The 25,370-nt window shown below is 58.2% G+C and overlaps 7 protein-coding genes across 7 annotated transcripts; 2 read left to right on the top strand and 5 right to left on the bottom strand.

Moving 5' to 3' along the window:
- Positions 1 to 290: 290 nt before the first annotated feature.
- On the top strand, positions 291 to 6,561 carry B0H18DRAFT_1124521 (uncharacterized protein; the record flags this gene model as incomplete). Its single annotated transcript, XM_048034865.1, has 11 exons — positions 291 to 352; positions 406 to 498; positions 549 to 712; positions 762 to 809; positions 1,755 to 1,864; positions 2,370 to 3,076; positions 3,121 to 3,307; positions 5,051 to 5,313; positions 5,370 to 5,847; positions 5,902 to 6,063; positions 6,427 to 6,561. The coding sequence occupies 11 exons, from the start codon at positions 291 to 293 to the stop codon at positions 6,559 to 6,561; spliced, it is 2,409 nt and encodes an 802-aa protein (XP_047887436.1).
- A 400-nt stretch (positions 6,562 to 6,961) lies between these two features.
- Positions 6,962 to 7,652, bottom strand: B0H18DRAFT_1124522 (uncharacterized protein; the record flags this gene model as incomplete). The annotated part of the gene is made up of 4 exons (XM_048034866.1): positions 6,962 to 6,994; positions 7,048 to 7,367; positions 7,428 to 7,508; positions 7,562 to 7,652. 4 exons carry the CDS (start codon positions 7,650 to 7,652, stop codon positions 6,962 to 6,964), a joined length of 525 nt encoding a protein of 174 aa, XP_047887437.1.
- Positions 7,653 to 8,221: 569 nt separating this feature from the next.
- On the bottom strand, positions 8,222 to 9,274 carry B0H18DRAFT_856143 (uncharacterized protein; the record flags this gene model as incomplete). The annotated part of the gene is made up of 1 exon (XM_048039652.1): positions 8,222 to 9,274. A coding segment is annotated over one exon (1,053 nt), but the record flags the coding sequence as incomplete, so codon positions are not given.
- A 4,473-nt stretch (positions 9,275 to 13,747) lies between these two features.
- B0H18DRAFT_959038 (uncharacterized protein) lies at positions 13,748 to 16,585 on the bottom strand (the record flags this gene model as incomplete). The annotated part of the gene is made up of 1 exon (XM_048042775.1): positions 13,748 to 16,585. One exon carries the CDS (start codon positions 16,583 to 16,585, stop codon positions 13,748 to 13,750), a length of 2,838 nt encoding a protein of 945 aa, XP_047887439.1.
- A 1,122-nt stretch (positions 16,586 to 17,707) lies between these two features.
- Positions 17,708 to 18,403, bottom strand: B0H18DRAFT_1124525 (uncharacterized protein; the record flags this gene model as incomplete). Its single annotated transcript, XM_048034867.1, has 1 exon — positions 17,708 to 18,403. The coding sequence occupies one exon, from the start codon at positions 18,401 to 18,403 to the stop codon at positions 17,708 to 17,710; it is 696 nt and encodes a 231-aa protein (XP_047887440.1).
- Positions 18,404 to 19,566: 1,163 nt separating this feature from the next.
- B0H18DRAFT_959040 (uncharacterized protein) lies at positions 19,567 to 21,370 on the bottom strand (the record flags this gene model as incomplete). Its single annotated transcript, XM_048042776.1, has 7 exons — positions 19,567 to 19,671; positions 19,785 to 19,921; positions 20,176 to 20,236; positions 20,302 to 20,400; positions 20,510 to 20,604; positions 20,798 to 20,901; positions 20,934 to 21,370. The coding sequence occupies 7 exons, from the start codon at positions 21,368 to 21,370 to the stop codon at positions 19,567 to 19,569; spliced, it is 1,038 nt and encodes a 345-aa protein (XP_047887441.1).
- A 1,973-nt stretch (positions 21,371 to 23,343) lies between these two features.
- On the top strand, positions 23,344 to 24,809 carry B0H18DRAFT_959041 (uncharacterized protein; the record flags this gene model as incomplete). Its single annotated transcript, XM_048042777.1, has 2 exons — positions 23,344 to 24,277; positions 24,343 to 24,809. The coding sequence occupies 2 exons, from the start codon at positions 23,344 to 23,346 to the stop codon at positions 24,807 to 24,809; spliced, it is 1,401 nt and encodes a 466-aa protein (XP_047887442.1).
- Between the last annotated feature and the right edge of the window lie 561 nt (positions 24,810 to 25,370).

The following is a 25,370-nucleotide window of genomic DNA, read 5'->3' on the forward strand; positions in this document are numbered from 1 at the left end:
TGAAGGTGAGTGTATATCCCCTCAATGCTAATGTTATTGGGCTGACGTAACATAGGCTAGTCGTGTCAATCGCAAGCAACCTTTCCAGCACAAGGCAATCTTCCAGCTCATAGCGGCGCAATGGTTCTACGCCGGCCAACGTGACTCGGTGATCAAAGAATCACAAGGAAGGTTCGCAGAGGTACCGGATAACCTTCTGGCACTGGTCTGCAATGCGGTAAGTCCTACGACTCCGATACAAAGCGCATAGTGTATAGAACACTGATATCACTACACAATTACAGATTGAAATGGGGTTAGCAGACGTCGCCACGGGATCCCACCAGTTCACGAACAGAGTGTACGCGCCCAAGTGAGTGCAGTATGCTATAGACGAATCAGAACTACTGATTGGGGTTTCTGTAGGTGGGTGAACATCATCGGTGTCCTCGGGGAGATGAAGGACAAGGCGCCGAATGCGTATGTAGCATTGAAGCAGTTTGTCTGGGCTCACGTATTGTAAGTGACGGTAGTCTCCCTGCTCCGCCACGCTAACATCATCAACTCAGCGAACTTATTCGCAAGGAAGAAGAGGCTGGCAAGAGGGCAGCTTCTACATCAGGCATTGGTGATGAGGCTACAGCGGACGACGAGTTTGTAGCGTGGGATGACATTGAGGTCATTGATGTCAACGCTCAGCCATCTGGCGAGGCGTCTTCGTCGGGAACGCGAGGTATGTGGTATGGCTGTAGATTTGAATGGCATTCATGACCAACTATCAGGCATTGTTGACGGCGGAAACAGCGGCACAGTTGACGGTCCCGGCGAACGTGAGTTGCAACACTATGTATATTTTTTACCCCAGTAATAATGCCATTGCCAGCAAGCGTGACCGGAAAGTGAGCAAGGCAGCACATATACCTCCATTGCGCACAACGACCAAGGTAAGTCCTCAAGGCACCTCCCGTTATCAAACGGACTGATGTCCCACAGACTTACTCTATCGCAATCCTGACGCGTAACATCTGCCACAAGTTCGGTTTGCTACATGCGTATCTAGTCCTCCTATCTCTCGTTGTCGGATACCCTCGTGTCACATGTATTATATACCGTGCGATCATCATCTGTGTACGTGCCAAGAATGCTATGTGTGATTTGTAATCAAATGTACAATTTGCCAATTGTGCACGAATTGTTGGGAAAGCAATGTAACCCTTACACGTCTTGGCCAAGTCCTGATGCTACTATGATATGCCACAAGACGAGTCATGCTTGAATGGTCAGACAAGCTGTTTGGGGTCCTCAAGCACATGGGCAATGTAACATATTATAATGCTTAGCCAAGCTATGGAGGTTTAACCCAAGCAGCATTCCGCCGGGACTTGTCTTGCCAAGCAAACAGGGGTTCCCAAAACAATAATAGTCTTTTATGGCTTGACAAGCAAAGCCTGTTTTTCCTGATGTAGTCTCGATTATTTACAATGTCTGTACTGTCTTTGTATGAATCACTCGTCTCGCGCAGCTACCCGCCCATATACCCGTACCCGTGTCGACCCTCGAGATCCGCCAAAAACCTGTACCCGCCGAGAGGGTACATGACCCTTGCGGGTTCGGATACGGGTTGGCCCCTGGACACCCGGGGGTGTACCCCTGCAATTCACTAGCCACGAGCGGAGTTCAGAATTTATCTCATTTGTGAGACACTGGCTCACGCCATGAGCAAGTGGCTCATGTTTGATCAATCGTGAGATGGTGTCTCATAGCTGATCCAGCAGTCTCCTGCACCACCATCTGTGAGCGAGAACGAGGATTCAGGTTTCCTGATGAAGGAGAGGAGAATGGTGCGGTGAAGCCAAAAAGCGACCACAGGGCTTTCGAGCCGAAGGTATGTCCACCGTTGCACGTATGCGCGTTGCTACCTTGTCTGCACTGGGGACGTGCCATCAGCAAAACGGCGCACTGTCTGACGGCGCCTGAGGCCACTGAAGAGCCTGATCTGGAGCCTGAGATCACTGTTGCGGCTGACGCAATTGGGCGCTTATGTTCCGCGCGACCTTGGCTCGGTCTTGGCTCACTCAATCAGAGCTCGTCAGTTACTGTCAGTCGTGTCAGTCGCGTCAGTCACGTCAGACAGAGTGTCGTCGTAACAGTTTGGGGCTACGATACGGTAAGCTAGTAACATTGTATATTAAGTATTATCACCCGCCTCCGAGTCTGACGAATTGGCCAAGGAGTCTACTACATTAGTTTCCGACGAATCTCGGTGCACGTTAGTGCACCAAGATTTGCCCGGTGACCACTGACTCGGGATACTGTGTGTAGGTTTGTGTACTAAACGGGAGGGAAGGATGAGGCAGAGAACGAAGTGATTCGGCGCCTGCCCTAAACAGGCGCGCCACCGTCGCCACGTCACCGACTCATCGGTGGACCCCATCGTTCGCAGCTACCTCTCTTCTGTACATGTCAGTTGGCAAGTCGGAGAGCCCGCGCATAACGCAGCAGTCGATGCCCCGGACACCCCAGCCAAATCGACTGCAGTCACCGGACACGAAGGGCAAGGACTTGGAGAGCCCGAACGGGAGCGTCGCTGGGCGAGCGAGGCACCGAAGACAGAGCGCAAGCGATACGCACCTGCGAAGTGCGTGAAGGAGGAGCCAAGTAAGCAGGAGACATCGAGGTACTATGACACTGACTACAACAGACAGCTGAAAGACAGCCCGCACCCCCGCTCGACAGGCTCGGGGCGCGCAAGTCGCTTGGTGCAGCTACCACCGACGGGTAGCGTGCGGCCACTGCCTGTCGACCAAAATTATGACGAGGGCGTTGCGGAGGCTCTCATGGGTCTTCCGTCGGGTTTGAGCACGCTGTACTGTGGACCAGTTGACCGTGCAGCTTCGGTCCTCCTCCTGACGGATTGGACTAGGCAGTTCACATCCTCAGTGCCCCACAATCGCCAGCCGTCAACGTCGTCTCGCGCGTCACCTCCGACACCGGGTACGAAATGCCCGCTCAGCACCGGTCCCGACGATCGGAGCACCGACATGAAGCACAGCCGTGTTGGGAGCATCAGCAGTACGCCTGGACATGGAAATGTCAGGTGCGTCTCGCCTCAGTCCGGCTCTGGTGGACGTCCCTCTCCAGTGCCCTCACGTCTCTCGCCTATCCTTTTCCGTCACCAACCAACGCCTCGTTATCCCGAGGCCTGTCAGACTGGGGTGCGGAGGTACCAAGTTACCTCTGGCTCGCGGGTGCAGACGGCGAGGGCCTCTCAGACGTGCAGCCTGGTGGCGCCGAGCTCTCGCCGATCATGTCTGCGCGCTTGCTGCTGGTACGTACACGCAGCAAGACTAACACAGGGCGCTGCGGAGGCGTCCGATTGCGCGCCGCTGCTCCACTCGTGTCCGCCCGTTCACCATGCCTCGACCGTCTTCCCGTCGTTCGCCCTCTGTCGATGCGCTTCGGTCCCTTCAAGTTTCTGCGCCGACGCGTTGCGCCTTGATCAACGCGCTCTCTTGGAGGACGAAACGCTCTCGTGGATGCATCGTCGGCTGCTGCATGTATGCATTCCTCTCGCCTGCACCGACACCAGTATCCTCCACTGGCCGCGCCTTCTTGTCATCCTTGACAGCTGGCCCCTGCCCTCGTGCCCATCATGCTATGGACTGCTCTCGGTGTCGTCTCCTCCTCCCATGCCCATCGTCTGGTGTATACATCAGCTCGCCTGCGAACGTGCAACAGTCGCCGCCCTGCGAGAAAAAAACAGCAAGGACGATCCCCATCTCCGATGCAGTGTTCTTACTAGCAGCATACATCGCACGTTGCGACACGGGCATCCCTCCTGTGTTCCAGCTGTGTGCTGCAGCCAAACAAACGCGAGCTGTCCGTTATGAACTTCGGCATCAAGTACCGAGCCGTAAGGTTAAAGGTAGGCTTGGTTTCTGCGGATTCAATACGATTTTTGTATGTATACAAAGGTAGCTGCAATGATCTGTAATGACAATGTGTGCGAGTGTGTCAGGTCTGGTAAGCCCTCTGACGAGTCTGATCACTGGTCTGAGTCGGTCTGAAAGGTACACTGAGTTCAGACTCTCAGTCTGAACTCAGATGAATCTACTCTTTTCAGACTCGCGAGTCTGAGAGTCTGAAGAGTCTGATGTGACTGATATCAGACGTGTCAGGCACGTTCAGACGAAGTCGACGTTTTGCTGATAAGTTACCATTCGCGAGGCTAGCACGGGGCCACGAACATTGCCCGCAGAACCCGTGCTGCATAACACGACGGGCGCCGTGGACCATTTGGCAACATGCACACGTCTTCTCATTGTGATCGCACACCCGACGATCCGCGCATGGACAGCCCTCGACCTCGAACACACTCCCTGCAGCACCAAACCGCTGCACGACGCGTACGGCGACGGCGAGCACGTGGGGCCAATGCCCTGCGTGCAGACACGGCCGGCGAACGGGTGGCAGGGCGGACGATCGAGGGGACTACCGGGCAGGGGGCGGGCGCGGCGTTACCATGGAGGATGTGCAGCATGTAGGAGGGCACCTTGAAGCACGCGCTGCGCTCAAACTGCGACGACGCCGTGCGCTATTCGGGCGAGTTCCACCCGCGCACCGAGGGCGCTGGGACAAGTTCAGCGATGGCATGCGTGATGAGGACGTAGGGTGGAAGCTTGTCATGGGATTACCTTTACTGTGTAGTTTAGTCTCAATCACGTCAATGCAAACTGTTCCCCATTTGATCAGTATGCCAGTCGAGCCACACAAAAACATACATACATTACTTCGACATTATCAGGTTTAGTGTAGCATCCGAGTCAGAGACTCGAGTCTCGCCGCGGCGGCATTCCAAAGAATTCCTTGTAATGTTCACGGCATCGCTAGATACTCAGACATTAGCAATGTTCTGTGCATTCGTTCGATTGCTGGTCACTTCTCACGAATTCTCAAATGGGGGTTTTCCCAATGTCTCGGAGTGACGCTGTCGGACATGTTCTCGCCCACGAATTCACGACCAACCCGCCTTCCAAGTGTAGTTCTTGGTTTGCATGTGGAACCGACCCAGTACAAGTTGCTCGATTCGGCCAATCGAGCCACAGTTACGATCGCACACGGAGCTGATGTCGATTTTGACGATGGCATGTCAGATATCAGCGAGTACAGTGACGATGATCCCGAACCACCAACAGACGCTACGGAGCTGGAACGTTTATTGGAAGCAGAGGAACATGCCCCGCTGCGGACGACACACCTAGACGATCGGATGCTTACTAGTACTATGCTGCAATGCGCGGCCGTTTCAGTCACACTCGGCGAGCTAAACACAGTGTAAGGGTATTTGTCATTTCCTCGGGTACGAAGATGTACTGAATGTATCTGCACAGGCAAAACTTCGATCAGCCCAATCCCAGCGAACTCGAAGCCTTCGCAGGAGAGGATAGCTTACAAATTCACCGCTCGCTGTCCGACGCGGCCATAATGGTCGAGCTACCTCCACCCAACATCGCGCCAGAGCCAGTCCAACCAAACGAGCTATTCCTCGCACCTCATGGAAACCTCGATGCATCGCCGCTCGTAGACCTCCGTCGTGCACATGAGTCGGAGCGTGCTGCGAAAGGTGTGCGGACCAGCACGTACGCAAGACAGGGCTCAGCCGCAAGGGACAATGATCGTGATGCAAATACGGAGCAAGCCAGCACTCGACGCGCTATCATCCGAGAGATGTCAGCGATCATTCGGGAACAGCAGGACAATGTGGGCACGACAAGTGGGTTGAACCGTACCACACGTATACAGCAAGGGCCGGCACCCACTGGCAACTCTGCGAATGCCGCCCTCGCTGCTGGACAACGCGCGGCAGCGGTACGTGCACGAGACGCTATAGAGTGTCCTGAAACAATGGCGTACTTTGTACAGCTTGTCCAGCGTCGCGCCAAGGTCTTCCTAGGGTTGAAGATTCCCTATGCGAAGGATCTCGCCGACGCTCGCGTTGGTAAAACCACGTCCGCGAACCAGAACAACTCGCCGCTCATGCCTGGAGATTATAGTGTAGTAGTTGACGACAGCGGCCGTATTATGGTGGGCCGAGGTACGTAGACTCTGAATGCTGTGTATGTGAGATGACAGCCGAACTAATCATGGAACTGCTGCTCACAGTACTCGCAGTATTGTCCCGTACTGCCGGAGGTAAAGGCGTCGCGCACGCATGCCAGTGGCAGCCCCAGTGCACAACCATTGGCCATGTCTCGTATCCATCGGTACAAGTCTTCGAACGTCAATCGCGCTTTCAATTCCGTGCTCTTCTGGGGAGCATGGCTAGTGTCCAAACGTACAAGTTCGCGCACATCTCAGCATCCCACAACATCCTCCTCCGGCTTCCCACCGCGTCTTGTACTCTCGAGTGATTCGCGTCAGTTGATGCTTGAGCCCGGGGCGTACTAGGTCTTCGAGCAACTAGAGAACCGCCATTTGCAGATCCTGGAGGCAATCAAGCAGCTCAAGAGTCGTAAGAAACGTCAAGGTCAGGCGGGCACGAAGGACGACGCATCGGATACGGACGTCGACGAAGACGAGTGATTGGACAGGGTCACTTCGCACAGCCTGTGTGGCGCCTAGTACACCGCGGCGACGACAAGGATATCCTGAGGCACAAAGGCTGAAGGAATTGTCTACGTCTGCCTGGGGAGACTAGGCTGAGCCACTTGAGGATATACATGCAACACTTTGGCATTATCACATCTGATGTAGTATGTATGAACAATTCCCTGTAAATGTTCACGACCCCGCGAAATGCTCAGACATCAGCACGCTGTGCGCATCGCCGCTGCGGTATTACTACAAAAACCAGTCTGTAAATAGGAATGGCGCGGACAGAGGTGCGATGTGACGTCGGAGTCCTTTGGGGACTGGAAGTATCCGCCACATTCATCGTACAGGTAGGGGACCGTGCTGTCTGGAATCATTGGAGTGTCTACTATCACGGTGGACTGAGGAGAAGGGGACAGCTATGCTTGGAAAGCCATGAGTACAGGGTAACATCCAGCATGGGATTTCAGGGCTCACAGAGGGACCGCCCATAACCCAAGCTTCCGCACTCATATCAACGAAAGGCAAACCATCCACAGTCGGACCAAACTGCTCCATACGAGCTTGGATGCAGGTAGCAATGTGGATGTCCTCCTGGGTGATGACAAAGGCCGGCGGCGTAGATGTAATAGCCCAGACATAGCTGATGATTAGAGCTCGGACAGGACGAGAGAGCGACGGTGGATGCGCCTCGTCAACGCTTGCGTCATCATAGGGGTAGGGCAGAAGTGGAAGGAATTGCGAGATCTCCTCAGAGTGAAGAGTCGGTGAATGCGGGTAATCATATGCCGGCTCTCCTGTGTTCAATATCATGTCAGGGAGTGCCGAAACCTATCCATATGCCTTAGGCGTAATACCTTCCGATGTAACTTCACTCTGCTGGTGCGGGCCCTGGATGCTCTCGTTGAAGATGATAGGATGCATGAACTCGTAGTACTCTGTGCTACTCGCGGTCAGAACTGTGGTCGCGGAATCAACACGAACGTCTTACCCAGGGGACTGGGTGTGCAGACCGTCCATAATTCGGCCGCTTTGGGGTGTCGAGAAGGAGGGTTGTCCAGAGCAGGGGGGCGCGAAGGCATACTGCTAATTGAATATATGCACTGCATATCGAACGTGGCCGTGAGACCACCACTTTTCCGGTACCGCTTCTCACTGATCACACACTTACCTATAATTGTTAAACAAGGCCCTCGGCCGCGCGCATCTCAGTGTCACTGGCAGCCTCGTTGCCATGGTGGCGTTCCAATGTGGTAGCTAAATGATCTTATACACACAATTACTTCGCGGAGTGGAATCGACCCCGAACGCCGCCCCGGCTCGAAGTCGGACGAAGAGTCTCGGGGCACGGTAGCAATTGTACTCGTCGGCCGCCGCCGTGGCGCCAATGATTCGTTGCTGTGTCCGCAGCAAGGGTAAATCACTAATTGACCCACCGCACATTCTTTTTTTTTTTTTTTTTTTTTTTTTTTTTGGATGGCTTTGTGTGGACGGAGGCACGGAACAATTGGTTCCGCCCGCTCGTCCAGCCTGTTTGCGGGAATCCCGCTAAGCAATCCCGGAGAAAAAATGCATTTACGCACGGCCATTTAAGGCCAGTGTGGGGCTCAGCTCATCCTGGGTCGTGTTCATGCGCCCGTACAGGAGCAATACCCACTAAAAAACCGAAGCGTGTCCAGTCATCTGGGAGTGCGCCTTCATCGTCGACAGCTTTGTGCCAAGTCCGGAGGACGGTCTTGGCTTGCAGCGACCTGCCGTTCAAGTGGTGCCTTGTCGAGGCTATGTCTAAGTGAAGGCGGGTGTTTATGGCGGTGTGCCAGCGCTGTTGGACTTCCCGGTCGTTGTGCTGCCAGTCGGGTGTGTCGGCGTGTCCAATGACACGCTCACATCGCAGCTTCCAGACGAGGTAGGTGGATTCAGAGATGAGTATGCGCCAGAGTCGTGAGGCCCCGTCCCATTTGCGGCGTGATCCTGGGGTCGTCCACGACATCAGGCCTATCGTGAGGAGCGTGCCGAAGGACATGTCGGGCCAGGGAAGACCGGTTTTCAGCCATAGGGCTTTGGTTAGAGCCCAGACTTGTTGCTGACCGATTGCGGCGCACTGGAGGAGGATGTGGTCGCTCGACTCCTCGCGGTCGCATGTGGAGCACGTCGCTCGCTGTTCGTATTGGGGGATGTGGCTCCAGAAAGGGCCGACCCTGAGTGCTGCGTGGAGAGTTTTCCATAGGAAGTCGGATATCGGGAGTCGGATGTCCCTGTGCCGCAGGCTCGTCCAAAGTTCCGAGGCGTTGTGTTTCCTGTGGGGGGCGATCGCATCGAGGGCGACTGTGATGTTGCGGGTGGTCCCCTGTCGGGCTTGCGGGCGTCGGTTGGAAAGGATGCCTCGGTAGGCTGTCGCCTGCGTGAGCGACGCCAGGCGGGCTCCGCTGAGGTGGAAGGCTGGGTCGATGGACGGGCGCACAAGGGTGGGGGGGTAGGCTAGCAGTGGGGGGAGTGCGCGGTCCCTGATCCAGTCTATTGTCTTCCACTCCCACAGCGAGGTGGCGTGGCGTGCTGTCGTTACGGCGCAGCGCTGTCGCAGGCGGCTCGCTAGGGCGGCGAGGTAGCTGGCGTTGGGTACTTCTATCCAGCCGTCGTCTTCCCACTTTTCTAGTCTAGTGGTGATCGCTTTTGTGAGGAAAGAGGAGGTGCTCACGAGATGGAGTGGTGCGTCTCGGGGGGTCCTTAGAACCGCGTACAGGGCTGCCACGATCTCCCCCAGGGTGTCTCGGTGGGCGTTCGCCGGGGTGTCTGTTGTCAGGGCTGCGTTTCTTGGGTCGTCATGTCCAAAGTAGGACATGCCTAGGATGTCTAGGTGGTCGTCGTTGTCATCACGCTGTGCGAAGGCGTGTTTCCTGGACAGTATGTAGACTGTTGTTTCTTCTTCGGGGACCACTCGCCCACGGCGTTTCCGAATTGCTGGTGGGGCGTCATGTACCGCGGGGTGGACGAAGGCCCTGAAGGCTTCGGATAGGTTGCCCCGCTCGGTAACCGTTGGGTTGAAAGTGACTCTCCCGTCCGTTGCAAGGGCCTCTGCGTTGCGGTCTAGGCGGCGCCTGGTTAATGTCAGGCCGTCGTTCATCGGGGAGAAATCCGGGTGCCACTTAGGGCGTACCAGTTGTAGGAGCCTTCGTGCGGCGTGTTTGCAGGCGACGGGTTGGCGGCAACCTCGGCCTCTGTCTTGTTGGCAGTCGGGGCAGACGCAGTCGTCGACTCCCCGTTCCAGGGCTGCCTCGTGGTTGCGCAGTACTTTTTGTGCGTCGGCTAGTGTGCTGACGCCGTGGTTGTCTCGTAGACAGTCGCTGGTTGGGATGTTATTGAGTCGGCGTAGTTTGGCGTCCGCACCTAGGTGATACCAGATGGGCAGTTGGGTTTTTAGCGGTCGGTCGATCTTTATCGCGGCAAAGCTTACGTTATATTTCCTAGCGACCACGAGCATTCTCTTGAGCCAGTGGGGTAGTTTGGACCTACTATCGAGGGCCGGGCTCCAGTTCTGAAGGAAGGTGTTGATCTGGGCGGCTGGACGTATTGCCCCTGCGTCGTTGGATACGAAGGCGTTTAGGATTGCGTCGCATACAAAAGCCCACGCAGGGCGACTCTGTGTGAGATCGAGGTATCGCCGCACCCAGGTTAGTTCTATTGCCTCATTCCTGGCTCTGATGTCCAGGAGTCCTAGCCCGCCTTCACTGGGTGGTTGGTGCAGGATACTCATACTGATCATGGGCCTGGAACCACTCCACACGAAGGCACGTATGACGGCCTCGATCTCCTGCTCGACTGGGCCGGGCATTCCTTGCACTTTGGTGAGGTATTGGGTGATTCCACCCGGTCCCATCTGCACGATGTTCTTCTTCCCCCGTAGGGTGGGGTGGCAGCGGCTCCATCGTTCTAGGAAAAGGCGTACTTTCTGTAGTGTCGGGGCCCATATTGCCACTCCGTCAGTGGAGTTTCCTATCCAAGCACCGAGGATCCTTACCGCTTCGCCATCAGGGGCAAGGTGGACGCCGGCCGGGATGCGGTCGTCCGGGTGGTCAGGATTGAGGACGCGCGTTGCAATGAGTGCGGCTCTGTACTCGGGTGAGCCTATGGGAATGACTTCGGTCTTCCCGTTATTGAACTTCGCCTTGGAAGCTCTGCACCAGGAGCGTAGGATTGTCCAGAGGTCCTCCCATCGGTCGTGTCTGGAGAGGTAGGTCGAGGTGTCGTCCGCGAAGAGGGACGTGATCAGTCGATCGGCGACACCTGGGATGGCGAAGCCGCGTAGGGTAGAGCGTCGAAGCGTGCACGCCAAGGGCTCGATAGCCAGGTCGAAGAGTAGGCACGAGAGGGGGTCCCCCTGCCTTACTCCTCTGATGACTAGATATGGGCGGCTCGATTCCCCGTTAATGATGACAATTGTCGTGGCGTGGCTGTAGAGGTTTTTGATCCTGTCAATCCATTTCGCGGGTATGCCGAAGGCGCTCAATACTCGCCAGAGGTAGTCATGGGCGATTCGGTCGTAGGCTTTCTCCTGGTCCAGCGCTATGATCGCGCCGTCTTCTTCTAGGGCCTCTGCGTAGTCTACCATCGATCGGCACAGCTGTGTTTGATCCTCGATGTGTCTGCCTGGTAGGAAGCCCGCCTGGTCTTTGTGCACGAGGTGGGAGGCGAGATGTGCTAGGCGGGAGGCTTGGATTCGCGTGTAGATCTTATAGTCTGAGTTGAGGAGGGTGATGGGCCGATAGTTGGTGATTTCGCGTCGATCCCCTTTCTTGTAGATGGGGCACATCCAGCCTTCAGTGAAGCGAGATCCTGTAGCTGGTCCATATGTGTCGAGGTCGTCATAGGCGAGCCGTAGTAGAGTGGTACTGTCGAATCCTTGATAGCCTTTCGTTGCGAGAGGGTTGTCCAATCTCGCCATCACAGCCCAGAACTCGTAGGGTAGCCCGTCGAGGCCTGCAGCACGGCCGCTGCCTGCGGATTTGATCGCCTGTTGGATCTCGTCGTCGGTGATGGCCTGGGTGAGGGTGTGGGCGTTCTCTGCGGGTAGCCTGGAGTGTATCGAGTCCAGCGCCGCCTTGACGTGTTCCTCCCGTTCATCGGGGTCATCGTCTGCGTCCAGGTTTTGCAGGCCTTCATGGTAGTCGCATGCAAGCGTTGCCATTTGGTCGGAGCGCCTGACTGTCTGTGGGGGGTTCGTCTGGGGTTTGTGCAGGGAGTAGAAGATGTCGCGGGGCTTCCGGTCTTTGTTGATTGCGGACCAGTACTTACTGGGCCTCTCAGCGTTCAGAGCGTACTGGGCCGTCGTGGCTTCTTTTATGGAGTCGTGTCGTTTCCGTTCCAGCTCGAGAAGTCGGTCCTGTAGAATGCCAACCTCCATGCGTAGTTCTGGGTTGGTGGAGAAGCCGTCGGTGTCCTGGAGCTCTTTTATTGCAGCGGCGGTAGTAGCAATCGCGGCGACGAGTTTGGGGATCTTCTTTTTGAGGCGACGTTGGGCGGCGGTTTTAACGGCGACTTTGAAGTCTTGTAGGATTGTCTGGGGGTTGTCGCCGTCAGATCGGGGTCGTGCTTCTTGGTAGCTATCCGCCTGTTCCAGGGCCTTCCGGCCTAGGGCAGCGGCTTCCTCCAGGAAGGGTGGGTCGCGCAGAAGGAGGTGGGGTAGGGCCCATCGCCCTTGTCCTATATAGGGGGCTTGTAGGCAGCTTAGGGCTGCGGACACAAGTCGGTGATCCGTTGGGACGCCGGTGGTTCGTATTTGCCAGTCGTTCGACGATCGGAGGAGGTCTATTGAGACGTATATCCGGTCTAGACGGGAACGCGAGGGTGAGCCCCTCTGGGGGAATGAGTAGTCCTTCGAGTTTGGTTCAGAGGAGCGCCAGCCATCATACAGTTTGAGTTGTCTCAGTAGGTGGCGGAGCGCCTGGACTGCGTTCGGTGGGTCTTCTCGCATTGGTATCCTGTCTATTGACTCCTCTACCACGTTAAAGTCGCCTAGTAGGATGTCAGGGCGGCGGCGTCTTTGCTCAGCGAGTATGGTCGAGGTCTCAGTCCAGAAAGCTGCATTTGCTTGGGGGTCGTTCGGTGCGTACACGTTCAGTATCGTGAGGTGGCGGTCGCCGTGCCATCTCGTGCACATGAGTAGGGCCCGGCCGGGGATCAGTTCCTCGGTTTCAATGTGTGCCGTGTCCATGATCTCGCGGTTGACGGCGAAGGCGACTCCTTGCGCGGCGGAGGCCCTGTCTGCCGCAGAATGTATCAGGTGGATTCGTCGGCCATAGAGGCGTAGAATGTCTTCAGCGTACTCATCATTGAGGTGCGTTTCCTGCAGTGCCAGGATACCGATCTTGGATTCTCGTAGGAGTTGGTTGATCGTGTTCCATTTGTTTCCGGGGGATGCATTTAGTTGGCCTCGCCCGTTCATGTTTAGTGACGCAACATTAACAGACGCTTTAGTGCGCCTACCTTTGAGTCTCGCTTCAGTTGGTGCGTCGTCGTTATGGCCTGCTGGATGGTTTGCTGCGTGAGCAGGTGGTGCCCGGTCGCCGCCCTGTACTTGGTATCGTTGGTTGTGCTGTGGGTGGGCGGCGATCGCCCTACCTCCGTGTCCCTCGATCCCGTCTTCGACGAAAGCGTGGATAGGGGGCGCGTCTTCGTCTCGTGGACGGAGGGGATGTTCGCCGTTGCCTGTATGACCTGACCGTGGGTGTGTTGGGTTGATTGTGTGATGGTTGACCATTGTTATCATTCCTAGCGGTACAATGATGGCGCTAGGAGGAGATTTCTCCTGTTCTCGCAGGGGGACATGCTCTGCCGGTGTGCGCCCCGGCTTCGCTTGAGTCAAGAGACTGGGCAAGTCTAGAAGTGCCCGTGCTATAGAATCGAACGTACGTGGCCTCGTGCTTTCCTGTCCCGCGCACTGTCAGTAAATTTGGGCACGCGGTGTCACGTGTTCGGGAGTAAGGGTTCAGTCAGTGTGTATCGGTTCGAGAGTTGCGTGAAAGGGTGCGTGTATTCATTCGTGCGGTACGAGGAGATGGTGTATATACAGATATGAGCTACGGCTCGACCAAGAAGGGTGCAGTATTCGTACAAGAAAGCGGTGCGGTCATACAGGAGGGGCCAGAGTCAAGAGGGGGGTGCAGAGTTCGCTCGTACCGTTCTACTTCCAGGTTGTGTACGGCTTGTCAGCCGCGTGCTGGCTTGCCTGTCCTCCCCCACGTCCCCGTCCGCCGCGCGTGAAGCCTCCGTATCCACCGTAAGTGTTACCGCCGTTTCCGCCGTATCCTCCACCGCGTCCGTTGCCGCGTCCTCGTCCGTTACCACGTCCGCGAGACGTTCCGGCGCCGCGGTTAGATGGTCCTGCTTGCGGCTGCGTCTGTGGGCGGGTCTGCGTTTGCGACTTCAGCTGTTCTTCTGCGAGAGCGAAGCGTCGGGCTTCCTCCTCGTTTGCGGCGACGTCCTCGGCTGTGGGTCCGTTCCATCCTTGGACCTTTGGCAGGTCACAGAGGCCGATGGTGTGATCTGCAGAGTGGCACAGCTTGCAGTGCATTTCTTCGCGGAAGGCTACGGGTTGGGGGTTGTGGGGGCCGCCGAAGCTGTAGTTGCGGAAGAGTTCACAGAAGACGAACCAGTCGCCCGCGTTGGCGCTTGGTGACTCACAGTAGAACTGGGCGATCGGGCGTTCGGTGCGATTCGCGCCATGGGTCTGAAGGATTCGGACCTCGGAGCTGTTGAAGATGTACTCGAAAGCGCCTTCGACGCTGAAGGCCTTCCATCGGCTGACAGTACTGGTGATGTCCTTCGCGATGATACGGTAGGTTTCCTTCATGATGTTGGCGGATCGGAGGGCGCTACGGCATTCGCTGAGGACGCCGTCTTCAGTCGGCCACGGGAATCGTTCGATGAAGATCCATGCAGCAACGTAGCGGGGCGGTTCGACTTTGAGGTTGCCACAGTGGAGCGCGATATAGGAGGTGGGGAGCCAGATCAGCTCGAGGAGGGTAGCCTTATCTTCGTCCGAAATGTCGGTCAGGATGTAGTCGTGAGGCGCTTCGTTATGGCCGGGGGTGGTGATGAAGTTGGGGATGTGTATGACCGCCTTGCGTGTGTTGATGACTTCACCGAGGGCCCTACGAATGTGGCATAGGCGTGTCCACCCGCCGAAGTCGTGGACGCCCGAGCCCGCGACGCTGATCGCGACAGCGTTCTTCCCGTGGCGGTAGAGGTCGTTGACTTGGTGCGGATCTGCGTTCTCGATCCGGGCGAGGAAGGAGCGCTTCTCAATGCGGCGCCACCCGTTCGTCGGGGGCGGCGTTATGAAGGCGGGTGCATTCGGGAGGATGTCCGGGAAGTCGATAGCCTCAGGAGCTGGAGCGACGGGTGGTGCGATTGGACCGGGCTCATTGCCGCGAGCTTGCTGTGGAGGTGGAGGCGGGGTCAGGCGGGGCTGTGCGTCTTCCATCTCGACGTCCTGTATCGCTACGGTCCGGGGCCTGGTGGGAGGTCGAGATGCGACGGGCGTGTTCGCGGGGCGCCCGTACGGCTCGGGTGATGCGATGTAAGGCCTCCTTGGCGAGGGTTCGACGATTGGCCGGGGTTGAGCTGCATAGGGCATACCAGGCGGCGCCGCGAAAGCGGGCTGTACGGACGGCGGCCGTACGGAGCGTGGCGGTGCGAAGGGCTGTGGTGCGAGGGAGGGCGGCGCGAAGTACGGCTGCGCAGGTGGCTGCCTTGGCTGTCTAGGTAGCTGCGGTGTGTACATAAGGTCTACGCTACCGTTCCTCGAGCGTGCTGGCGCGTATGTAGGTGTTTGCCAACGTAGCGGGGGGCCGGTCACTATCCTGTTGATGTGCGGCGGGGGCGGCGGCGGGATGTTAGCGTCGAAGTGATGGTTCGTGACTGGAGTCTGCCACAGCAGGTGGGGAGGGACGTCGCGTATGTAGGCGGTTATGTTTCGATTGGGAGCGAGGAGGGGGGCGTCGGGGAGACGTGACGAGGCAGGACGCGCCCACGAGTGCATCGTGGATGGTCCGGGGGTGGCCTGCCGGTAAGGCGCAAAGGCGGGGTTGGACGCGTTTGCCGTCTGCGTGGGCTCGAGATCGAGGGCCGTGTACGACGCTCCCTCAGCAGGTTCCTGGCGGCGTTCACGCTGCTGGTGCTCATTGTGTTCGTCACTGGGAGCAGTAGGCGGTCCTGGGTCTGCTAGAGAGTTCTGGGGTGGGTTGTGGGCCTCCGGGATGGCTTGGTGGCTCCCGCCTCCGACGTCAGACGCGGTTCGGCGCCGCTTCCGGATGTCGCTGGCGCGGCGCTCGTTGGTCACTGGGGTTGGAGGATCAGAGCGGGGCGGGAAGGCGGGGAGCTCGGGCGTGAAAGCGGGGGGCTCGGACTGGTAGGCAGGGAGCCCGGACGGGTGAGTCGCGGGCTCAGACAGGGGCAGTGGGAGCTCAGACGGGAAAGCGGGGAGCTCGGCCGGGTAGGCGGGGAGCGCGGACGGGAGCCCTCTGCCGAGGTCTGCCTGCTGGGTCTCCTGCGTTGCCTTTTTCTTCCCCTTGGCTTTGGGTTTTTTGGCCTTCTTGGCTACCGTAGTCCAGCCCGCTTCAGGCGGTGGGTCCGTCTGCTGTGACATCGGTTCCATGGGTCCCGCCTGCGTCTCGAGCATCGACGGCCCTATGTCCAGAGGCGGGATCTCCTCGTTGGTCTCTCCCGGCCGTATGGTGGGCGTAGGGGGGAGAGGCTGAGCCGTCGTTGTGGTGAGTTCAGCCCGGGCGACGTCGCGATGCACCGAGCGCGGAGGTTCGGCCCTCCGGCGCTGGCGAGGCGTTGGTGGGCGTACTGCGACCTCAGCGAAGCCTGTAGCTTCGTTAGTACTTTTTGTTTGTTCGGTGGGCTCGGTGGGCTTACTCGGGCTGTTCCGGCCTTCTGCGTACAGGTTATAGAGCCAAGGGGCCTGGGCCTGCTGCGTCGAGTTCCGAGGGGTAGGGGAGCTGTTGTGCGACATGGCGGTTATCGAGAGTGTTTTGACGTGGAGGTTCGGGGCTGGAGCTCGACGAGAAGTGTTTGGTCCGGTGAAGGATGAGGGGGGTTGTCGCGGCGGCGTCCTATTTATGCTAGTGCGAGGCGGATGCGAAGCGCGAGTGGTGCCTGGCGATTGCCTGGCGACTGTGTCATGTCGGGGTATATTGGTGCTTTCAAGTTCTGGGACGTACGTATATAGAGGCGCGGCCTTGCCGTTCCTTGTCTTCGCGATGGTTTCGTGTTTCGCAGACGCGGTCGTTGTGCTCACTCTTATTGGTGTAGGGAGTGTTCTTGCAGCCTGCTCTTGCGGTTCTCTTTACGCTGTGTGTTCCGTCTAGGTGTATTATTTTGTGTTTTCCCTGTGTTGGAATGCTTGGGAGTGTGCGTTGAGCTATATCTCAGCGCTTCGTGTGCGGCCGCGCCGGCATTACGCCCAGCGTCTCCTACTTGGGTGGGCGTTAGTGTCTATCAGGCTTTTGGCATTGGATCGCTGCTAGTGGCCAGTCTCGAGCTGTCAGAGGTCGTGTTTGGGGGGCGCGTGTCCCGATTTGGGGGCGTACGCACGTTCTTCTGTCGCGTCTAGGCACCGCCTCGTACCGATACATTGGCAATCCGTGGGCCTCGCACCTCGTTTTACGTGTGTTAGTTCTGTCTGTTCTTCGTGGGGTCGAGTACATACGGGTTTGCTCCTTTCGATGGAGTGTGGGTGTTCTCTGGTATGTCTCGTTTCTCGCTTCGTCCCGGTTTCCTTGTGGTGTGACCTTTGGGTGTGGTAAGTTTACTGGGTACGGCGGGTTCGGCGTTCTGCCCAGCGCCTGTGGCGGTGGGTCCATCACGATTTTGTCCGTGGATTGCGGCGGGCGGCCTTGCGGTGCTTCTTGGGGGCTATATCGGTCGTCGTCGTGATCATGATTCCAGGTCAGGGTTTTTGTCTGAAGCCCTGCCAGTTCGTCCTGGCGACGTGGTGTTACGTCGGACGGTATGTCCCGCGTGCTATGTCTCTAGGTCGGGAGGTCAGGGACTCAGGGCCCTCATTGCTGTGCGGTCAAATATTGTTTTGAATTGGGAAAATAGGTGGGTACTGGCTCAGGTCGCACTCTCGCGGTCACTTCTCTCCTTCCCATTCCGTCCCTTCATCCATTTCGTCCGTGATGGTGCTTTGACGTGGGGCGTTCGTGTCATCTTCGGTGTCGTTGTTCGGCTCGGGTGTTGTTGCCGTTTTTTCGGTGCGAGGTCTGCGTTTTCTCGCCGCGTTGGTGATCTGCGTGAGGCTGGCTTCCGCGCCAGGTTGTTCATCGTCCCATGTATCGAATTCGTACGGACTTTCGAGGTCGTTTAGGAAGGGTGGTAGGGAGCGGAAGGCGAGGTGTGGTCGCGGGGTGGAAGGGAGATTCGGGTAGTGTTTGGTATGCGCGTGGCTCTCGAGAGCGCTAAGGCGTGTCCATGGGATTGGGACACGTAGGCTGCACGTGACCTGACTGCCCGTTATGGAGAACGTTGCCCAATGTTTTCTCAGGGTGACGATCTGGGCCAGGCGCCCTACTCCTGACAGCTGGGTGCTTGTGCGTAGTTTGACCAGCGTCGAGCAGGCGAGCTGGTGGCGTGGGCGGTTGTCGACGACCCAGGTGAGTCCTATTCGTTCTTCCATCGTGGGGATGGGCAGCACGTCGATTTCGAGGACTGGGCCTGACAGTGGTGTCGTTTGTAGCCGCGGGAGTGGGATGATGGGGGGTGCCGTCTTGGCTTTGCGTTTATGGCTCCGTTTGGGTACGCTCGACTGTTCGAATCTCCCATTCTTCATCTCACGTAGCGGTGGAGGTTGCTGTGGTGGGCGTTGTATTCCCTGGGCTTGTCCCAGCGGCGTTATATGGGTGTATGGTGAGCGTCTCTAGGGGATTACGTCTTGCAGGGCGCTCATTTTTTGATTTTCTTGGACAGCAAGTTAGCGTCTGTGTTGGTCATGGGCTGATGAGTTTTTGACAAGTTATGGTGGTTTTATGGCATATGGCATGTTATGGGTCAGGGAGGTTCGGCGTGTGCGGCATTTGGTGTATATGCGCCCGGTCACTGCACGTGTCTGGTGCGTCTCGTGATGTGGTGCGATGTGGCGCAGTCTGTTTGTGTTTCTTTTCAATTCACGTGTTCTATGTTCGCATGCACGTGGCTCGGGCGTGAGGGATGGCCGGTTTTTCCGGTGTGGCTGGGCGGGAGGTACTATGCAGTTGTGCCTGCGTGGCTGATAACTTTATTTCGATGTATACGCGGTTTGTGGGTGGGGAGCGGGGAAGAGTAAGGAAAAGGGATCAAGGCGCCCGTTCTAATTTGTTGAGTACTGTGCTCCGTGAAGAGGTTTGGCAGCTTGCGCTGTTAGTCTTTCGACTGCTCGACGGCCACTTGTCTGAAAGTGTAGCTCGCGAGATCCCCGTGAGGGGATTGGGGTGACCCATGGCTGAGCCAACCTGAGGTTGGTTTCTGCCAGTCTTAGGGCAGTGATGCCCTAGACGTGTTTTGAGCGCAAGTTAGCTTCGTCCCGAAGGACTACTAACCCCCCGGACCACGAGAAGGTCTGCGCAGGACTCGTTGTCTTTGTCGACGACGAGCCCTCCCGGGGGACCCACCGCACATTCGATAGACACATGCAGGCCACTGGATTTTCTATAGCCTGAACATCCGGGGCATAATCATTGGTAGGATATGTACATAGCAGTCCCAAGTCAGGCGAAAGACCCGCGTCACGATCACCGTAGAAACAGATCGGCAGCCCCAATCACTACAAATGGATCACGAAATGATACCAGCCGAACTTCGACATGCCTCACGGCGAGGGACACTGCCTATGTATGTGACAGTGGTCCCATCTTTGCGGTATACGATTTCCCTCAAATAGGCCTGAATACCCTCTCCGAGCCACGTTTTGGTGTGCCTAGTACTGCCGTTTCTGGTAGCTGTGTCTAGTGCTGGGGTCTACTGCTTCTCGCATCCCGGCGGCGGCTTCGTCGCGTCTGGCAGCTGGTCCGAGAGCATCGCTCCCTTGAGAGTCGGAGATTCGTCACCGAAGACTGAGAAAACCTAAACAGAAGCCCCGAGTGAGTAACTCCCGCCCCGATATTGTGGTCGGTGCCTGAGATTGCGCTGCACCTAGACGGCTTCGCTGGGTTCTGGCACACGGGCGCCCCACTGACCTCCCAATGCTCGGGAGGTTTAGGTGAATCCTCCTCCTTTTGGAGATTGGGGGCGCCAGAAGTCGGGCCACGCGTCAACTGCACCCTGTCGCGAGCAGCATTCCTGGGTCCGACCGGAGTCAGACCAGGGTCCGGATCTGGTCGGTCCATAAGCTATTACGAAAGTGGCACACTGCCTAAGACGAATGTGCCTCTTCGCAGAACTTCTGCTCCGCCAGCGCGATGGTCCAGATGAATATAATACATGATTTTCTACTATTTTTGCTACTGAACGCGCTCACGCTCCTGCAGGTCGTCTTCCTCGAGCCGTGCACCTTCCGGCTGCACACTGAACACTGTTCGGCCCGGCGCGCCTTCGAGACAGCCAATCACGTCTGCTGCGCTGACTCACCTCGGGCCAAACAGTGAAACCGGTTCATCCACTGCGTGCTGTACGACCCGATAGACGATACCTAGTAGAACGTGACATGAATGAGATTGGGTTACGGCATTTCTACAGAGGAATGCATAGAAGTACCTGGAATTGGAGTGTTATTTCCTTTCTTTTGGCTGCGTTCAAACCGAGGTCTCGAAGGGCTTTCAAGTTCATCGGTGATAGATGATTTGGGAGGATGACCTGTGCACGAATGATTAGAGTGCGTTCTACAGCGAGGAGTAGAGTAAATTTGCACCTCCGGCCAGCCCTCGTGCTTACCCGCAATAGACGGGATCAACTTGACTCTGACCTTCGACAAGTACCAAAGGCGCCGATCAGCAAAGCCTCGATTTATCTGAGGCGCCCTAAGGCATCGGCATTGTATGAACAGCTCCTCGGCAGCCGCTAGCGACAGTGGGGCAGGAGAGTTCGGCGAAGGTTTATGGCCGTGCGGCGACTTCTGGCACTCCCACATGCTGGGTTTCTGGACGGCACTCGGGGCACGAAACGATCGGCGGGAAGGACGGCGGGTCCGTGGGCGTGGGCTGGGCAGCCCAGTTAGAGAGTGCCGCGCAACAGAGCGGCAGCATACACGCACCTGCACGGATGCTCATGTAGTTACTCGGGCCGAGGATCTCCTGCCAGTCCGGAAGGCTCGCGGGGCTGGGCGTCGCGCTGCTGCCGTTAAGGGAGCTGACGGAGCTGACGAGGTGGATGAAGCCGGCGGCGCGCACGTTGGGGCCGAGGATCCTATGGCGCCCTCGCGGTGGCGGGCGAGCTGGCTCGCGGAGAGGGCTGCCGGGGCGCGGTGGCTGCGGACGGTGCCCCTGTCGAGGCGGATGCGGTGGGCGACCTGGAGCGGTGCCTGGCGGGCGGGGGCGGGGGCGTGCTGATGGCGTGGGTGCTGGAGCTGGCGGACGAGAGCGCGAAGGGCGGGGAAAGGGGCGTGTGCTTTGTGCGGGAGGAGGTCAAGACGAGGGACGTGGATCCGCCGCCGGGATGGTGGTTGAGGACGCCGGGCGGTAGACGAGGGACACGGGGAGGGGCTTGGGCTTGCAGTCGTCGAGGTTGACGTTGAGCGGGGGCGGGGTGGGCTCTTGCGCTGGGGCGATCGGGGTGGTGGAGTAGCGACGAACGCTGCTGAGCTTGGCTCGGCGGCGAAGGAGCTCATCGTGGGCTGTGGCTCTTCAGACGAGCGTTGCCGGTCGCGCGGTGGTAGTGCCCGTGACGGATGGCTGCTCCTTAACGTGGGCATGAGCATGGAGCTACCACGTTACGCGTAGTGCCCGGTGACAACCGGTGTTGGATGGCGTCGAGAGGTGAGACCGCGACCGTACGCAACTCGTGCTGGGCACGGAGTTCGCGGGCTTACAGCGGTGTCTGAGTGTCCGGAAGTATAGCGCATCGAAGGGATCGGAGGAATAACGCACGGTCAGGCAGCGGACGATTGTATGGACAAGCGTGCGAGTAAGCGTTGAGCAAGCGGATGTGTGGGCCAGCAAGCAAGGGGTAGGTGAACAGCAGGTGGGAAGACGGGGAGTGCACGATGAGTCGGCGAGAAAGCCAGTGAATGGGCGAACGGGCGGACATTTAGATGAACGAGTGGTTGATTGGCTAGGCGAGCACTAGTAAGTTGGGTAACATGGACATCCCGCAAGAACACGCCGTGACCTTCGACTTCCGAACCTTCGTAGTCGCTTTTGTCCCTCCTCCTTCTCGGTCGCATTGCTTGCCTTTCATGACCGCTATGCTTTGGGCGGCCTTGTCGCTCAGGAGTGAAGACTGAGTGCTAGAATTGCACACACATTGCGCCAGTCGGTCCAGATTGCGGTGTCGCCCAAGCCATGAGAGGTTGAAGAGGTACGACGGACTGGAGCTTGCGTGTCAGTTGGACGACCTGACTATCTTGCTGGGGAGTTCACTCTCCTGGCCGCCAGTCTTCGAGAAGTAGCACACGACGAAGGGACAGGCAGGAAACCGAGTGTGAGCAGCTGGACAGTCGAAGGCTCGAAGCCATTGTCGCGTTATCGCCGCATCGAGAGCAATGTCGGGCGGTAAGTAGCGCTGCGACCGCGCGGACTCTTGACTTGTAACACTTGACGCCCTTGTGTCGAGCGCGTCCTCGAGCGGTATCTTGAGGCCACTTCTGACACTTCGAGGCGTGAGTCTGTGTGTCCGATTTACTGCCGGGTACCACTGCCTGATGGGTGCTCGATCGAGGGCCTTGCCTGTTTGTGTGAACACCGCGGGGTGGTGCGGTTACCAGGTCGGCGTAGCCGGAGGGCCGCGGGGTGTGAACGTTTGACAGGAACGTCTGAACCCTGAGGCCTGAGGCCTGAGGCCTGAGCGGAGTCGCACGCACCTTGCTAACATGGCAATAGTATACTTATTTCGGACCGGTCCCCAGAAGCCGGCGAGCTCCCTTACATACTTACCAAGTAGGAGGTTGCCGGATTGGGTTACCGAAAAGCGCTCGTCTCGCCACAATTTCCAGCCTTTCCAGGCAGGTGCCGACTTCTGGGGGCCGACTGACCGGTCCGACATAGTATCTGCCAACGCGCCGGCGATCTATCGGGGAAGTGACGAAGATCCTAGAACGCGGGAGGCCAGTGGAGAGTCTCTGACGAGCCCTCCTGCAGCACGGTTGGACGGCAGGGCGGCGAGATGGGCGACGTAGCGACGCCGCTGGAAGACGCACACACAGTGGATCCTCCACAAGAAGACTGCCTTATATGGCAAGGTAAGGAGGAAGGTGTGATAGTTGTTGGCTGGTGAGCCCGGCAGGCCTTCGCGCGGACCTGCCCATTGCGGCGGAAGATCGCGAGCCTCGGGGCACAGTCTCCGCAAGAAATGGCCTGGACACGTAGGGTTGACATTGGGTTATGCCTTCCGAAGCGCACGCAGGAGGGAGCTGCTCCTCCCGCCTTCGCTTGTTCCTCGCCTCCCTCATATGCACCCATCCAGCTTGGTTTGGATCCCCGCAGGTCCCCAGCCTATCTGGACCCCACACACGCACAAGCGAGCTTACCGGTTTCCCCGCCCATCTATCCATTCCGCCTCCGATCGCTCGCTGCTGTTCCCATCCACGCTCCCCGCCCGATGTCCTTCTCCCACCACGCACACCACACCAATCGCGCCGGCTCAATGGCCGCCGCCGCCTATTCCGCCTACCACGACAGCGACACGATCTACAGCATGCACCAGTACTATCCTACGGGCACATGTGCGAGCCCCGTTGAGCACGATTATTCAGCTGGTGAGGCTTCCTACATGCTAGACACATCCAGGGCGCACTGGCCGGCCCAGCCGTCCTCGTCCGTGTTCTACCCTGCCTCCACGTCTGCCTCCGACTATGCTTCGCCCGCATCCCAGCAGGTATCCTATCCCTCCCCGTACACCGCGTCCTCCTTGCACACCACCCTGCAGGATCCTTACGCCGCCTCCACCACACCCCTCCCCAGGTTGCATCGCGTCTCCTGTCCCGCGGGTAACGCCCCCGCCAACGCGCCCTACACGGAGGTCAAAACAAAGGAGGAGGAACTTGAGTCCGGCTTCGTCTTCGAGCTCATGTCCCACACGAGGCTCTCGCGCTCCACGAACCCGCTCCTTGACAGCATACCCGAGCTGCCCCTGCGCGCGACGCAGGCGAGCAAGGAGATGCGCGTGCTCATGGGCGCATTCCGCCTCGACCCCTTCGCGATGCACAATGGCGTCAATAGCGCCGCGAGCCAGAGCGTCCCCGTTGGCATCGAGATCGGCCCGCTCCGCGTGCCCCCCGTCATGTTTGAGTGGCAGGCCGAGCTCGTCCGCCCGCTAGTCCCCCAGAGTGCGCGTTGGTTCCCCGAGGAGCAGCCGATGCACGCGTTCGACGACGAGAAGTTGGCGCACGCGGGCGCGATGGAGGTGTACGGTGAGGTGAGCGATGGACGGGACGACATGGACGCGGACGTTGCGTTGCAGCCAGTGATGACCCCCGAGCAGGCGGCCAACTGCGGCACCAGTTTCGCGGACCAGCAGGGGATGGTCTCGGCATCTTCGTCCTCACCGGAGGGATACCCGGTGCAGCCGCTCTCAGGCAGTAAGTGCCCGCCGTTAATCGGTGCCGTTTGGTCGACAAAATCTGACGGATATCTATCCATTTAGTCCTCAATCGGTCTGGGCACTCGTCCTCGTCCCAAGCATCAATAGGATCCCGTTCCCTCCCGTCTCTCCCCAAGCCCCGATCGTCCTTGTTCTACCGTCAAACGCAGAACTATGCTCTGTGGTCGCCCACAGCCACGCTCCCGTCTCCAAGCGCTCTACATCTCCCATCGCTCTCCCAGTCGCCCATTGCCTCATCTGCGATGCGCACTGGCATATTCTCTGTCTCAACATCACTCCCAAGTCTCTCGCGCCGATGCCAGCTTGACTTTTCTCAGATGCACAGCAGCTCCGTCGCGCAGCCACAGCCGCAATACGCGAGCCCGAGCCCTCCCGCGTTCTTGAGCAACAGCAACGATGGGGGGGGCGGGGTGGCGTCGAGGCCTGGCTGTTACAGCGACGGCACGCAGCGATGGTACGGCCGCTCTGCGTTCGCGCTCGAGGCGTACACTGCGTCGGCGTGCACATGACCCGCTGTGCCCGCGGAGGCGGAGGCGGCTGTCGCGCTGGCGGTGCGGCTCCGTCTTCGTCAAGATCGTGACGGGGGGCGTGGCGTGGTGGACACGGTGACACTGACAGGTGGCAGGTGGCAGGTAGCCGGTGGACGGGAGGGCGTGGATGACATGACGGTGTCGACGCGCGCGGCGTGTGGGCGTGCGTTCCGAGTCCGAGTCGGAGGGTAGCCTGCGTTCAGGCTTCTGAGGCAGCAGCGGGCGCGACCGCGGTGCGAGTAGACGTCGCGCCCGCCCACCTGCTGCCGTGATAATGTATATATTTCTGGTGGACTTGTCCTGTCATCCCATCCTGTTTCATGATACGAGCCCTCGGTATACCCCTCTCTCCTCGTCGACCTGGGGTGCGGTGGACGATCCGATAGTTAGCATCGCCGGCAGCAAGTGTTGTCTTGGGGGTTCATCGCGTAGTTCTCGGGCTGAGTGTATAGTGACTGTATCTCTATGACGAATCGTTGACGAATCGACACGGCCCGTAGAAAATATACTTCTTGTATTTTGTACATCGCGCGACCGATT

Source organism: Fomitopsis serialis (genome assembly GCF_022376445.1).
Source record: "Fomitopsis serialis strain Sig1Antser10 chromosome Unknown B0H18scaffold_126, whole genome shotgun sequence".
NCBI lineage: Eukaryota > Fungi > Basidiomycota > Agaricomycetes > Polyporales > Fomitopsidaceae > Fomitopsis > Fomitopsis serialis.